Source organism: Rana temporaria, chromosome 4, assembly GCF_905171775.1.
Source record: "Rana temporaria chromosome 4, aRanTem1.1, whole genome shotgun sequence".
NCBI lineage: Eukaryota > Metazoa > Chordata > Amphibia > Anura > Ranidae > Rana > Rana temporaria.
This window is the reverse complement of record NC_053492.1, coordinates 204,570,767-204,587,591: the sequence shown is the minus strand read 5'-3', so window position 1 is coordinate 204,587,591 and position 16,825 is coordinate 204,570,767. Positions and strand designations below refer to the sequence as shown.

At 41.9% G+C, this 16,825-nt stretch overlaps 1 protein-coding gene across 1 annotated transcript in view; it reads left to right on the top strand.

The window, feature by feature from the left end:
• ABCC5 (ATP binding cassette subfamily C member 5) overlaps positions 1–16,825 on the top strand; it is a 117,809-nt gene that overhangs the window by 57,913 nt on the left and 43,071 nt on the right. The window contains exons 10-14 of the mRNA XM_040349739.1: positions 3,673–3,780; positions 4,868–5,218; positions 5,383–5,454; positions 8,357–8,481; positions 16,198–16,270. Of these exons, the coding sequence (XP_040205673.1) occupies positions 3,673–3,780; positions 4,868–5,218; positions 5,383–5,454; positions 8,357–8,481; positions 16,198–16,270 (729 nt within the window). The remainder of the gene's footprint in view (positions 1–3,672; positions 3,781–4,867; positions 5,219–5,382; positions 5,455–8,356; positions 8,482–16,197; positions 16,271–16,825) is intronic.

Here is a 16,825-nt window from a genome sequence, read left to right as displayed (position 1 = left end):
CATGGAGAAAATCCTTTTCACTTGTTTATTGCTTTTCTTTCTTATTTTATCTTCAGATTCAAGCCCTCACTGTCTTTTAATGCCAGTATACAGTACAATTACAAGCAATGTATTTGGATTGGTGCAACCTCAGGAAAGCCTTGGGAGCTGTGCCCAGTCTCCATGCTGTGGGGAGCCTGTCTTACTTTGGGCACTGGGTCTTGCATAGGTGGTCTCCTTAGCACTTTGTGCAATGTATAGAGTCAATCACAAAGTGCTGTACAGGTCCAGGGCTGTGCTCCATCACTATGGAACCCAGTCCCTGAAGGCCTCTTCAGGGGTATAGCCACCATGATGGGTGGAGCCTGTACTTTAAACACAGTCTAGAATCATGGACAGGTAAGACAAGGTCACCCTGTATCATATCACTGTGACAATTACTGTAAAGAATGGGACTATGTTTTGAATGTGTTCACCTCGATGTCTAAATGTTTTAGACTTGGTGCTAAAATTCAACACACCTCTGGTTGCACACTTAACCACCACTTCTGGCTAGGGGATTTGTTACAAGATGGTGTACACCTAGCAAACCACATTCTCTTTCTGGATACACGTACCCTATACTTTGCTTCCTGTTCCATAGGTAACCTACAGGGGAATATCCTCACTTGTAACTATGGTAGAGACTGTTAAAGGGAGTCAATGCAAAATCGCAGGCAAACATTTGTTCTTGAAGGCCTGCACAACACTAAACTTCAGAGTGACAATGCTTCTCTTGCACCAGAGTTAGTGCTGACTCTAATCTAACACTGGTCTTCTCACCTGATTATAGCCCTATTTCTGGCATGCAACAAACATCCTATTTGACTAAAACAGATTCCCTGCATCTTTATTGCATTTCCTTGAACAAATTACAGCCATCTTTGTCCTGGGCTTAAAAACACCATGCCTGTTCTCCTCCCATTTCTTAGCTATAGGTGGATTCTGACGTTGGTTCTAGTTAAAGCAGACATAGAAAAGAATAATGAAGCCGTATTGGTGGAAGCTGTCAGAGTATTCTTCCCCAGATTGTCACCATATTGAAGTGGGTGTTTTATGCAACATGCTTGCTAATTTAGAAAATTGTTGAGAATATCACTGCCTTTGTGTTTTCATTGTGCTGGCTGACTCTCTTCATTCCCCTTTGGGAACAAAGAAACCTGCAAAAGCTTGAAAAACATTCCCTGTTTATGAACAGATAGAATGAGCAGTCTATGGCGATTGGCTTATTCTTGAAAGGCTTTTTCACCCCCTCCCTCCTAAAATCTTTGATTTCTATCCAGTGTAAAAACATTTGCAAAAAAGTGTGCTATTCCTGTTAGGATTCCCGAATCCTGCCCCTATGTCTTAAACAAACTTCTCATTGTACCTATTACTTCATTCATAGATTGTTGGGGTAGAACATTTTTTGACGACTCGCATTGCTTTTTAATCCTGCAGGCCCAGCCCTGCAACGTTTTTTTGCTGCAATTTCAGTTTGTCAAACTGAAGCTAACTGGTCTAAGACGATAAACAACCTACTTGACCCCATTTTTCAGGATTGTACCATTACAGCCATTGCCGCCTTCTCTGCTTTTTTGTGTGGACGTCACAGAGCGTGTCATAAGACAAGTCCAGAATCTGCAAGTGGCTCCACAAATGTATGCCTTTCCAAGGAAGAATCTGTTCAATGAGGCACTTGACCAGTTCATCAGAGGTCACAGGTAGCAAGGTTTTACTTTTACAGCAGTAGGTCCTAAAACCCCCCCTGCTCAGCCCTGAGCTCCCAAAAGCCCTGTTCACAATGAAGGAGTTGCTTCACTGCGAAGTCTGTTCAGTTTTGCCTCTCTCTGGGTCACAGACATTCCAGACTTGTGGTTTATTCAGTGGTTTCAAATGGGTACAAGATAGTTAAACGCTCTACCACCCTACTGCTTTCTTTAAAGGATTTTACTCAAATCAGTTTATGCCACCAAAGCCCAATGGGTTTATCCATCCTATCCTGAACTTAAAATCCCTCAAATTCCAATATTGCGCATGGAATCCACAAGGTCATTGGTTTTCTTTCTGAGACAAGGGGAATACATTGCATCCATGGACATCTAAGATGCCTGTCTGCATGTTGCAATTTCCCCAACTCATCAGCGCGCTCTGCTTTTTACAGTGACAGAATAACTTTCAGTATTTCATGCTGCCCTTAGGCTTAACCTCTGCTTCCAGAATGTTCACAAAGATCTTGGTATCTTTTACCTGCTCTTCTGGGCATGCAAGTCACGGGGTATCTAGATTTTCTGAAGGATTCTCTCTTAAAGAAAATGTCTACAAGTTTAGCTGCTCCAGGTCTTTGACTGGGTGATTAGTTTCAACACATCTGCTCTGCAGTCTTCCTTCGCCTGGAATACTTGGGTCTGCTCCTGGACACATCCCAAGCAAGTCTTTCTCCCAGAAAAGAACACTGTGGCGGGTAGATGTTGGAGTTAAAGCGCCGCCATTCCGTTGTTTTTGTGGCGCTTTTTGGTCGTTAGCGGTGCGCTTTTAACCCTCGTTAACGGCCGAAAAAGGGTTAAAAGCGCCGCTGTATTGGTGCTTTTCCGGCACTGCCCATTGAGTTAAATGGGCAGGGGCACTTTAGGTGCGGTGTATACACCGCTCCTACAGTGCCTCAGAGATGCTGCTTGCAGGAATTTTTGGAGCATCCTGCCAGCGCACCACTCCAGTGTGAAAGCATTTGGGCTTTCACACTGGATTGAGAGGAGAGGTGCTTTGCAAACGCTATAGCACCTGTAAAGAGCCTCGGTGTGAAAGTAGCCTAACATCGGAGAAGCCCTTCCTTTCCTACCTGTGTGCTGTACTGTATGATTTAAGATAATCATTTTCACAACTGTAAATTCCATGTTAGAGTACAGGACACAGGCCGCCCTCCCTTCAATTCCTTGGTTTACTTTTCATTGCTTGCTACAAAAAGAAGACTCATGGAGTGGGATATGGTCATAGGGGAGGCACCCAGGGAGTATGTCCTAAAGCTTTGCCAGTGTCCAATCAACTGTAGATACACCACTGTAACCCATAGTGCATGACTTTTCCGTCCGTGTCCTGTACTGTACTCCAAGATATAGAATTTACAGGCAAGTCCATTTTTTATTTATTTATTTTTTTTTTCAGACCACAAATGTTTGTAAAATATACAAAGTGGTCTTCATGCTGAAAAGTTTGGAGACCCCTTTTTCTAGGAACAGGAATTATACCCTAGAGGTCTGCTTGGTCTCACAGTAAAGAAAAAAAAAAAAAAACTAGTTTACATTTTAGTAATCACTAAAACTGAAAGATGCAGAATTTATTAAAATATCTCATAGAGGTTATACGTGTGAGTTATGAATTCCCGGCAGAAATATATCTGTACACATGTAGCCGGATGGGTTTAAATTTGTAAATGATACCTGCCAAACTATTTATCCTACTAATTGCCTGATATATCTGAATGGTTACATTCAGACATTCCAGACTAGAGACAATGGCATCTGATTATGAAAAGTGTGGTTATATTTAGATGTGTAACTACAAAATATGAATAATTTTCTAGTTATGAGGGACTACATTTTTTTTTTTAATTGAATATATATTATTTTTGTGAAAGGTACACTTGTTATACATTTTTTATTTTATGTTCTCTCACAGGCCTTCACAGTTGTTACAGTCTTTAACTCCATGACCTTTGCGCTGAAGGTGACTCCATTTTCAGTCAAGTCTTTGTCAGAGGCTTCTGTGTCAATGGAAAGGTTTAAGGTAAGTAATGGTCCACAGTCTGACTTTATACTCTGACCTTTTTGCATGCCAAATCCACTTTTGAGCAGTGTATAAACATTTGCAATATGCAAATTATGCAATTTTTAGTACTCGCTTTTTTGGTTAATTGGCATGGCATTTTGTATTTACATTAGCATTGGTCCAATCAAACAAAGAATATATTACTCCTTTCTAAATATATATAATATTTATTTTTTGTTTAGCTGCATATCGTTGAGCCACGTGGCTCCGAAAAGTACACATGGGTTTTGATAATGCAGATGTTTAAAACTTACTTTTTTGTGCTTAACCAGTCTTTAGGTCTATGTACCTAGCGTTATGTCATGACAGTTAAAGTAACTTTGGCGCAGGCAAGGGGACGTATGGGCTGCTGTGAAGGTAATGTAGGCCCACTAGAGCATGCCAGCTCTTAAAATAAAAAATATATATACTAACAGCAAGTCATATTTATTCCAGCTTTAGCAAATCGAGACAGGTTGGGCTGTGCTGGTCGTATCTCATAGACCTGTAAGTTTCAAGTCCTCCTAGGTTTAGTTTCATAAGTTATTTGCATAAAATGACTGAAGAGCAGTAGATGGATATTTTTGAATAATTGGAGATAATGTGTCTTGTTCAAGATTGCAGACAAAATGTTGAGGTAATTATTGATGATGACACAAATGAGAAAAGTTTAGGTTGCTGTGCTACAGCATCATCATATTTGTACATCAGCCTGTAGACGTTGCTTTTGAGAATTTGAAAATGAATAAACTGGACATTCAGAATTGGTCTGTTTAATATTGATTTTCAGGCCAACAAAGTGGCCTGAAAGACTAAATGAGTTAGTCAAGGCTAGCCAAATGGCAGCGTAGAACCATTTTTTTAATGATTGGGATCCTGGAAGGGGGAAGTAATACTACAAATAGTCCTGGTCCTTAGCAAGTCTGAGGTTAGTTGACTCTAATGAGCTACCTTTTGCTCCACAGCAGCTTCCTTCCACTATATAGCCTGATGTTTTTGCTTCCTGCGTGACCTAGACCTGACCAGCTGTCTCATCTTTACACCTCTCTCACAACCTTCCTATCAGAGTTTATTTCTAATGGAAGAGGTTCACATGGTAAAGAAAAAGCCATCCTGCCCAAACGTCGCCATAGAGCTGAAAAACGCCACTTTGGCATGGGACTCTTCTCATGCCAGTACACAATGCTCTCCGAAGGCTACCCCTAAACTGAAAAAAGACAAGAAGGGGCCTAAGAGCAAGAAAGAGAAGACCAATTTGCAGAAAGAGGGGCCACAAGCAGTTTTGGCAGAGCAGAAAGGACATCTCTTGGTGGATAGCGATGAACAAGGCAGCCCAGATGAGGAAGGCAGAGATATCCAGCTAACAAACGTAAAGCTACAGAGGGCCTTGTACAACATTGATCTGGAGATAGAAAAGGTGAGCCACACTTTGTACTTTGGTTATGAAAACCAAATCTGAATTAATTCATGTTCTAGTTATAAGTTTAGTCACTATGTAACAAATGTTTTTCTTGTAGAACCATTTTGAACGCTTTTTTGTATTCTGTTACAATATACTTACAATTTCTTTTGGCCTTCTAGGGAAAGTTAGTTGGAGTATGTGGCAGTGTGGGCAGTGGAAAAACATCTCTGATTGCTGCCATTCTTGGGCAGGTAAGGTTTACTTCAAAGCATTTTCAGCTATGCTAATTTTTTTTCGTTTAGATGGTAATTGGAAGCGTGAATGGAACATTTTGTTACAAGAAGAATCAGTAGTTTTAACTTAACCACTTAGCGCAAGTCCCCATCATTGTACGTCGGTACTTTGACACCAAATACCGGGGTTTTGGCAGCAGCTAGATGCCATAACCTTGGTATTTTCAACAGCGTTGAGTGACTGGCTTTCAGATAAAAGTGGTTTCTGCTGCGAATTCGTTGCAAGATAACTTTTATCGTGGGCGGGAGAGGGCCCCACGCCGCGTTCTGGTCATCTCCGCTGCATTTTAGTGTAAATGTTAGATCTGAGGTCTTTTTGACCCCAGATTTCAAATTTAAGAAGTCCTGTCATGTGTTTTTTTTTTTTTTTTTTTTTAAAGGGACGTGTACATCCCTTGTAATAGGAATAAAAGTGACTCAAATGATTTGTTTTTTTTGTTTTTTTAAAAGGACCGTGTAAAAAAAGAAAATAAGAAAAACATTTTTTAAAGCGCCCCGTCCTGCCGAGCTCGTGCGCCGAAGCGTAAGCATACTTAAGTCGTGCCTGCATATAAAAACTATGTTCAAACCACACCTGTGAGGTATCTCCACAATCGTTGGAACGAGAGCAACAATTTTAGCGCTAGAACTCCTCTGACTCTTAACATATAACGTGTAGAAATTTTTAAACGTCGCCTATGGAGATTTTTAAGGATAAAAGTTTGTCGACATTCCATGAGCGGGTGCAATTTTGATGGATAATTGGAAAAACTGCGCTAAAAAAATAAAAGAAAATTATATAAAAAATTAACCCCTGTAACCAAGTTGTAGTGTGTTCAATATGGAAGCTGCGATTAGCATGTAGACAATTGGTACAGGATACATTGAAAAAAAAAATATATATAAATCGCGCTACCCCCTAACTATATGGTAATCTTGGTGAAAAACGTAATACACCAAAATTGAAAATTACCAAGAAATCAAATAATGATTAATATATATGACCATTGACATATAAATGATGTGACTTCTAATATGTCCAATAGTATATAGCATCTCGTACCTATTAATAAATGAAGATTATAAAGTGACCATAAAAATTATTGAACTAAAATTCATGTGACAAAATATAGTCTATAAATATAATGAATAATTCATCAAAATTGCTGAACACCAGTGCTCTGTGATAAAATCCAGAATCTAAGGATAAACGTGTCCAAAAATGTGATGATCCTCCACCAATCAATAGAAATGGCTCCTTACCAACTTACCAGGATCCCATATGACAGGGGATCGATCATTAAAGCATGTAGTCAGGGTTCTCACTTCAGCCACGCAGCTCAGACAAATTCAGCCTTACAGCTATGAATCTCATCCAATATTAGTTGTGGATCACCAGCCTGGAGCAGCTTTTCTTGTTTCATTCAATTCAGTTAAGTTCGGTTAAGTTTTCGTTCAGCCTGGAGCGCTGCTATGGCACACACGGTGGCCACACCTGCTTGCCTCGCACTGACCGCTCGCTCCGCTGCTTAGCGTCCTTGCGCCATCTTTGAGGCATGAAATGTTGGTTATCAGTTTATTCAGCATAATATTTCTTTCACAATGTAAAAAAAAAAAGTTATCTTTTTTTTTTTTAAGTAAAGTGTATTTCTAAAAAAAAAATGTGCCTGTAAAACTGTGCGTAAATATGGTGTGACATAAAGTATTGCAACAACCTCCATTTTATTCTCTAGCCACTTGCGCACCTTCCTGCCCAAGCCAATTTTCAGCTTTCAGTGCTGTCGCATTTTGAATGACAATTGCGCGGTCATGCTACACTATACCCAAACAATTTTTTTATAATTTTGTTCCCACAAATAGAGCTTTCTTTTGGTGGTATTTGATCACCTTTTTTGTAAATAAGTACGTTTTTTCTTCTTTACTTACGGGCACCGATGAGGTGGCACTGGGCACCGATAAGGCTCCCCGGGGAAGCAGGGTTTTCCTGGACATCGCTGGTTCGAGATGGAGCTCGGGTAAGTATTAAAGGGCCTGGGGGCTGCTGCACACAGAAGGTTTTTACTTTCATGCATAGAATGTATGAAGGAAATAAACCTTGTGCCTTTACAACCACTTTAAGGTCAGAAAATAAAACCTTTATTTTCAATACTGCGTGTTATATATATTATTTGTTCAAACTGATAAATGGTTAGATAAAACATAAGAGTGAAATAAGCATAAGTGTGGCAAAAAGTTAAAATACTTTAGCAGATCTTTGCTTATAGTCCTGTAAGGCTGCATACCCACAAACATTTCTCACAATATCCTGCATTGCATGCATAAGCTTTGTTCAGCACCTGATAAAATACACTTATTAGGGTTCACCGTGTACCCGTAAAATGGTAGTATTGCAATGATGGGCTATAGTCTAACGCTTTAAACCGTGTATTCTGATGAAGGGGGGAAGTTCCTCAAGGAGTGTATGGAAAGGGTAATCGGGTCAGTTTTTTTATGCAGTTCAATAGAAAAGAAAAAAACATATTCAGATTTTTAATTCTCTGTTCTGTGTGGCTTTAGAGGTTGTAGGCATTATAACCCGTTCTTATTTTGCATTGATAATTAAGCATTTGGTCTTGGATTAGTTATCTTCGATGTAAATATGTAGTGTCTCCTTGGTGATGTATCCCACAAGTGTGGGACTATACGGGCCATTACTTCTGATAATGGCTAGATAAATATCTCTTCTTTTGTGTTTTCACCCATACTCCTATGAAGCAAAAAAAGAGAGAATCTGGTTTATACAAGAAGGAAAAAAATCCTTGATAAAATGTGTCCATTGTGTAGTTACAGTTGAATATTTTACATTACTTGGCAAATAATTTTTAGAGTTTCTTTTTTTAAGATGACTCTTCTTGAAGGCTGTATCACTGTTAATGGTTCAGTTGCTTACGTTGCACAGCAAGCATGGATATTAAATGCAACTCTTAGGGACAACATCCTGTTTGGAAAAGAATATGAAGAAGAAAGGTATGTGCAAATGTTTTAATTTTTGAAAAAAATCATACTTTGGTTTAATCTTGATGAGTTAAAGATAAACATTGTTCCTCAAATCAATCAATTTTGTTCCTGTGATAGTCACTAAATTATAGCTAAATTCTCAGTTTCTAACTAGATGGCTTTCACCAGGCTAAAAAAAAATTGCCCTTGTGGATGATTTTATTTACTTAGAAATCGATTAGACTTCTGCTGCTGTTTCTAAGAGCTGCTAGAGACATTTGCTAAGGGCGAGGGGAAAATGTGGTAAAATCAATTGTACTTTATGATCTTATGAACAGGCATCTTTGCGAAAGATTAACCAATGAAAGCCGTTTTGTTTAATAGTTTCTTCCTATCAAATAACCTTTTTAGAATGTCACGAAGGCTTTGGTAAAAAAGATTTATGTATACCATGTGTGTACTCTGAGAATACTTTGGCTACCATTACTTTACACTTCTGAAGCTGCTAATTGTTTGGATGGCATGCTGGGCCAGTGGTTTTAGTACTTTGAGTCTCTAATGTGGGGTTATTGCCTCTGGTAACTATACCTTGATTTTTGCATGATTGCTGTTGAAATGCAGTTTGCCTTTTAACTAAATAAAAAAAACTCCCATGATATTGGTGGCCTTAACCAACCATTTCTGTAGTGCCTGATAAAACTTGCACAAAAGCTTTGTGAAATGGACATTTTTCGCTATAGCAAAACTCCATGGCGGCTGGTGGGGTAGCAAACCATTCCCCTGAAGCCTCCATGGCTCACAGCTGTAAGGCTCAGATTTCCGTGCCTGTGACAGCAGAGGAGATGGAAGAAGGGTCCAGCGGGGAATCTAGCCCTGAAGAGGGAGAACTCAAGGAGGGAAAAGGTATATTCAGAAACTCCTTTTTCCTTCCGATGAGACAGAGGAGCGCTTATGCCACGTACACACGATAATTTTTCGGCATGAAAAAAATGTCGTTTTAAAAAAATGTCATTTAAAATGATCGTGTGGGCTTCACATCATTTTTCGAGTTCTGAAAAACGACCAATTTTTTTTTCGAACATGCTGCATTTTTTAATGACGTTTTAAACAATGTCGTTTTTCGGGTTGTAAAAAATTATCGTGTGTGGGCTAAAACGACGTTAAAAACCTGCACATGCTCAGAAGCAAGTTATGAGACCGGAGCGCTCGTTCTGGTAAAACTACCGTTCATAATGGAGTAAGCACATTCATCAAGCTATAACAGACAGAAAAGCACGAATTGTCATTTACTAACACGGAATCGGCTAAAGCAGCCCCAAGGGTGGCGTCATCCGCATGGAACTTCCCCTTTATAGTGCCGTTGTACGTCACTGCGCTTTGCTAGAGCATTTTTAAAAAACGATTGTGTGTGGGCAACGTCGTCTTTATGATAAAGTTGGAAAAACTGTTTTTTTTCATGCCGAAAAATGATCGTGTGTACGTGGCATCAAAGCTAATTTATGATACCTTGGAGCTGGAAGAGGGAAAAAAAGGAGGATTTATCTGTCCATGACAAATTATATGCAGGGTTACACACAAGATTTTAAGTTTTTCCAGTTCATGCAGTATTGAATGATACCATTTTACAGTAATGGAAGGAGCCCGAAAATAGTTTTTCTTCCTAGGAGCCTCAAAAGGAGATTTCCGTTTTTGAGGAGGATGCGTCGCTATGGTACAAGGGTCATAAACTGCATGCAGACGTGTCCAGTGTAGCAAAGCATTTGGCTTGATCCTTTTTGAAGACACAAGATTACTTAAGGATGCTATGGACAGGAAGGCAGAAGGCTATCTTAGGAAAGCATGGGACACAGGAGAGGCAAATTTTCAACCTGCCATTGCTTCTACCTGCATTGCCAGGACCCTTGATCTATGGTTAAGGCAGCTAAAAAATTTACTGGGAGAGTGATACCCCAAAATAAGAGCTTCTGGATTCACTTCTGATACTTAAAAAGGCGTTGCCTATATTGTTGATGCTTCGGTCGAAGCAATATGATTTTCGGCCTTTAATCAATCAAGCAAGGAGGGCAATTTGGTTGAAAATATTGACAGGGGACACCTCTTCCAAGGCAAAGTTATGCTCTCTGTCATTCAAAGAAAACGTAGTTGTGACGGTATCGGTATGATATCCCCGTCAAAGATTCCCTTCTTCCATAAGAACATCACCCCAATATTCCACGAGGAGGAATATTCCTGAGATCGCCCATTAAGCCACACATTAGTCCAGGCTTACTGCTAGAACAAGACAGACTTTAATGTTATATTACACAGCTTATATGTCATTTCCAAAACTGTTACAATGACAAATCTCCGCCCCCTCACACTGGGGCTTCCATACAGATTATAGGCAGACACGACGGAGCCGAGTCTGAAAACACATTTTCTTTAGACAATGACATCAATGACGCTGAGTACTAGTTGTACTGAATACCTTAACTAGACAACTCGACCCCGCATATAGAGAGATAATTACCACAATGAAGCAATCAGAATAATTAACACAAGCCACTTAAACACAGATCTCCTTCACACAACATAATAGATCAATTAACCTTTAGAAATAGTGAGGGGACATTAGCACTTCAATAACCGGATGGTAATCACAATGGCAAGCAGGGAGAATTAAACTGAGACATATAGGCAAATGTATCACAATGGCCCCCCTTTTTCTCCCTGCTCCGGAAAACCCGGTTGGACCTTCCCTGGTCCAGTAGGGTTGACGGGTTTAGAGCTTTTAGTCCGAGGTTAACTCCATTTGGCATGACTGACCTCCCTTGGCAACTGCTTCAGACTCAGGTATGCCACCGGGTCGTCAGATCACACGCCGGTCAGTCCCCAAGTCTTTGTGCGATCTGCAAAGTCACCAGAAGTCAGTGTGAAGACGGCGAATGGGTCTGTGCGCCGCCATCTAGGTGTCCCGCTATGGGAGGGGCAGGTTATGGCTCTGAAGTGACAGTCACAGGAGATTCATAAAAAGAAAAAGTTATATTTGTTGAAATGCTGTAGCACTGGTGCTCAGAGTCCGGGGGGGGGGGGACTCAGAGCCCCATAAGGTCAGCCACCCCCTGCTCCCTCCGCAGCCGCCGGTTCTCCTCTTTGAGCTTCTCCAGCTCCATCTCCAGTTCATGGAGCCTGGGGGGGGTCAGCCCGCTGTGACCTCAGGTGGTTGTTCTCCTCCTCCATGCGGCTTATGCACTCCTCCAGCTCTATGTACTCACGGATCAGATCCTGCTTGCTCATGTCCTGCAGGCTTTCCACGTGGTCCTTCATCATCAGGAACTGGGTGGTGGTGTAAGGGGCCCACCTGTGGGCCCTTGGCGAACATCTCGGCCCGCATCTGGGGCGCCATCTCCTCCAGTCGCTTCTTCTCCTCCCAGGTCCGCTGGTTATATGACTTCCAGGACCTCTTCTTCTTGGAGGGTAGCTGGCGGTGCCTCTTTCTGCCCAGCTCCCTCCAAGGCCCCTCCGGCTCATGGCTGTCGCCCATGACCAGCTGACAATGGTGTTCCCTGTTGTCCGTAATAACAGATTGTACCATGAGGGCTTCGTAAGGGGTGCCCAATGGTTCTTCCTGACCCAGCTCCTGGGGATCCCAAGCCGAGTCTACACAATGGGCTGCTGCTGGTGGGCGGTACCCAGGTTGAGACCAATTTGACCTGGTGTTGTCATTCATGGGGAAATTCTGCTTGAAGTGACCCAACTGTTTGCACCGGAAGCAGCGTTGTTCGTTGTCCCCCTGGCGTGGGTAGCGAGGGCTAGATGTCATCGGTCTGTTAGGCGGTTGGTATCTAGCGGCTGGTGGGTGTGAGGGCGCCGTTGGTCGTGGAGGTTGTACCCGTGGTGTGACCTGGTTTGTCTTGCGAGTATCCGCATATTCATCCGCCCACTTCGCGGCCTCTGGTAGAGTCATGGGCCTGCGATCTCTCACCCAATCCTTGACGTCCGTCTGGATGTGATTGTAAAATTGCTCCAGGAGCATTGGTTGCAAAATGTCCTCTGCGGTGGTGGCCTGGCTGCTGTTAACCCAGTTAGAGGCCGACAGGGACAACTGGCATGCCCATTCCGCGTAAGAGTCTTTCGTGGTTTTGCGTGAGTCCCTGAACTTCTGTCGGTGGGACTCTGGGGTTACTGCATAACGAGCCAGGAGCACTTCTTTAACCCTGGCGTAGCTATGGATATCCTGATCTGGCACGGTCCGGAAAGCATCAGAAGCTTTGCCTGACAGTTTGCCTGACAATATTGCAACCCACTCTCTTCTAGCTATTCGGTGCAGGTTACATTGTCGCTCAAAATCCGCCAGGTAGTTATCAATCTCACAGTCCTTTTCATCAAAAGCTTTAAAAGCGCTAAACGGAATCTTCCTTGCGTCTGCTGTGCTGTACTCACTGTTCGGAGAAGGTGCGGCTGCTTGTTGGACTGCTGCCAGTTTTAACTGTAGTTCTGCGTCCCTTATTTCTTTAGCCTCCTGTAGCTCCATCACTCTCAGCACCACATCTGCCGTTGGGTTCGGGCCGAACCATGCTAGCTTTTTTTCTCATTAGCTTGTTGGCTGGCGATTCCTCCTCCTGAATCACTGGTGTCTCCATCTCTTGTACCGCTGGCGTTGCTGCAATCCCGTTCTCCTGGTCTATCTCCATTGATTCTGCTATGATGACCCGTTCGGTTTTGTTGCTAGCAATCCTTCCACGAACTTCCAGTAGTTCTTCCAGTGTCTGCTTGGAATCCCGGGTGTGAAGGGGAATAGAAGGGAAAATCCCACTGATACCAACCAATTGTGACGGTATCGGTATGATATCCCCGTCAAAGATTCCTTTCTTCCATAAGAACATCACCCCAATATTCCACGAGGAGGAATATTCCTGAGATCGCCCATTAAGCCACACATTAGTCCAGGCTTACTGCTAGAACAAGACAGACTTTAATGTTATATCACACAGCTTATATGTCATTTCCAAAACTGTTACAATGACAAATCTCCGCCCCCTCACACTGGGGCTTCCATACAGATTATAGGCAGACACGACGGAGCAGAGTCTGAAAACACATTTTCTTTAGACAATGACATCAATGACGCTGAGTACTAGTTGTACTGAATACCTTAACTAGACAACTCGACCCCGCATATAGAGAGATAATTACCACAATGAAGCAATCAGAATAATTAACACAAGCCACTTAAACACAGATCTCCTTCACACAACATAATAGATCAATTAACCTTTAGAAATAGTGAGGGGACATTAGCACTTCAATAACCGGATGGTAATCACAATGGCAAGCAGGGAGAATTAAACTGAGACATATAGGCAAATGTATCACAGTAGTCTTTGGAGAAGATTTAGCTTTGGTGTTGAAACATTCGTTGGACAAGAAACAAGGGTTTCGGATTTCCAAAAAACAATACAAAAAAGGTTTTCGACCTTTTAGGAAAATGGTGTAGATAAAAGGTGGCAAGCAAGATCAGAAAAAGCCATGGCAAAATAGAAAACAAAAGTGAAAAAGGGGATTTCTGTTTAACCCCACGCAGCCTAAATAAAAAGGGCAATGTCTTTGCTGGGAAGGAGGGAGGCTTGGGGCCTTCCTACCCAAATGACAAGCCAACTCAACCAATGCATAAATCTTCGACGTAATCACCAGCGGTTGCTGAATAGAAGTCAGTTGGGTCCCCCCAGAACGGTTTCTGTTAACCCGACTACCAAGAAATGCAGACATGGCAGCTGTCATGACCAACCTGCTCCAAGAAATGATGGCCCAAGGAGTCATATCCTCACTTTTACAAAAAGAAAGCAAAGGGGGTTTTTACACTCCCATCTTTCTAAGGAAAAAACAGTCGGATTCAGGATCATTCTCAACCTAAAGATGTTCAACAGAGCAGTCGGATGTAAAAAAATTCAAGATAGAAACCATCTTTACAACAAGAGAACTACTGACTCAAGGGGTATTCTTCAGAGGTTCATGTTATCTGTATGGGACAGTCGCCAACAATCGCTAAACAATCTGGTGGAACTGCCGAGTCGAGTGAAGGATCCTTACAGTGGTGGCTGCAAGAAAATAATCTGTCTGGGATGCTGCTGGACACAGGTAAATTTGCTAAGAATTGCAACAGACGCAAGTGCTTGGGGCTGGGGATCTCACATAGACCACCAGGCAGCGCTGGGAAAATGGGGTCAGTCCGGGGCCAAAAAGTCTAATGCGAGAGAGCCATCTGGGAAGCCCTACACAACTTTGCATCTATCAAAAATGGAAGATGCGTATTAATACTTTCAGACAATATCGCCGCAGTATCCTATATCAACAGGCAAGGAGGTATGCGCTCGGCAATCCTCAGAAATAGCGGGGGGGTTATTTTTTCCTGGGCAGAAGAAAACGTTCCTTCCCTTGTGCAATACATATCAAAGCAAAGTTAAACTCCTTAACATATTTTCTGAGCATGAAACAGATCTCTCACACAGAATTGAGTTTCGGCAAAGATGTGTTCACGCTAATTGCTCAAAATTCGGGCGATCCAGAGCGAGACCTTTTTGCTTCTTCAAAAAATGCTAAAGTGGGGACATTTTTGTCGTTGCTTGGGGCAGGCGAGCAGTTTAGGGTTGGATGCGTTTGTCCACCCCTGGTCAGGGAATCTACTTTTATTCATTTCCCCCCTTCAGGCTCATTCCGAAAGTCTTACAAAAGATCCAAACTACAAATGCAAAGGTCATCATGATGGGCCTCGTTCTGGCCAAAGAGAGCGTGGTTTCCTGCTCTCTAGATCCTTTCGATCAGACCCCATGGAAACTTCCAGTAAGAGAGGACTTACTAGTACAAAAATAATTGCTAAGTTATTGCCTGTTAACTTGATTTCCAGGAATCTTCCAGGATGGCACTGTTCCCACCCTATGATTATGTAATTGTGATAATGATAATTAGGGGTATTCGTTATAGGCCTTTGGTTATTTTGTTATTACTGAGGGACCAGCAGAGAGCCAGTGACTGACAGTCACCACCTCTCTGCTCAGGGAGCACTGAGAGCCAAATGATCAGCTGTGTTTAATCACTCGGTTATCAGCCTTAGAGCCTTAAACCTTACCTAGGTGGATGCAGCATTGGTCTAATGCTGCATCCACCTAGGTATGTATAATTTTTCTAAATTTATTTTAATTCCCATATTTCTCTTTTTAAATCCAGAAGGAAGTGGCATGTTCGAGAGTTACACTAAAGAAGGTCGCCCTGGGACTTTAAATGAGGTGGTCACAGTTGGCTATATTCTCATTTTCAAGAGAGTTGAGCATTGGCAGTCTACATAATTTTTTTTAGCACGGGTCTCCTTTAAATCATGTGTTCGGTATTTTCAGTTGATTGTATATTTTTATTTTTACAGGGCAAATGCATTCATTGTATACATATGTATGGGATGAGTTCATTGCATAACATTTGGGTTTAATGTCCTAACCTTTAACTGGAATTGTGAGAAGGCAGTAATTTTGAGTGCATTAACACATACCGCTGGGTGGAACTGTGTGTTTAAGCTGGCAATGCCCTTGTTCTCCTGCTTCCCTAGAAGAAACAGGCTGGAATGGAATTTTGTTTTCATCTGTCAGCCGCATGAAATATATTTGCATACAGATTTCTAAAGTATATAAACACTACCCAGTGCATTTTACTTTCTGTAGTACATGCTTGGCACCTGTTTTTTTGTATTTTGGACTTACTTTGTATTTCTTGCCCTAGGTATAACAATGTGCTCAGTGTTTGCTGTCTAAGACCCGATTTGGCTATACTGCCCAACAGCGATTTGACCGAGGTTTGTTTTGTAAAATACCTTTTAATAAAATTTGCACTATGATTTTTATAGTTGTACAATTTCCCAAGCATTTGAAGATTAGGGGTGAAAACTTTAAATGCATTATGTCTGTAAGGTGCTAAAGTTTAATCTATTCCCACCAAGTATACAAAATACACAATTGGAGCTTTATGAAACCTGGAGAGTGCAAAATCAGCTTCCAGGTTTAATCAAAGGTTAATTGAGCAAGCTGAAGTTAGAATTTGGCTACCATGCACAGCTGCACCCGGTTCGAAGTGCTCCAGTTTTAGTAAATCTCCCCCATAGTCTCTAAGACCCCTTTTACACTAGAGGCGTTTTAGCGCTTAAAATAGTGTCTGTAAAGCGCCTGAAAAATGTCTCTCAATGCTCCCCAGTGTAAAAGCCAGACTGCTTTTACACTGGGGCATTCCGCTGGCAGAATGTAAAAAAACGCCCCTGCTCATTGAAATTAAAGGGCACTGCTGCCGAAGCACCTGCAAAGCACTTCAGCAGCGCCTGCTAAAACGGTGGTAGCGGCTCTTTACCGCTGCCGCG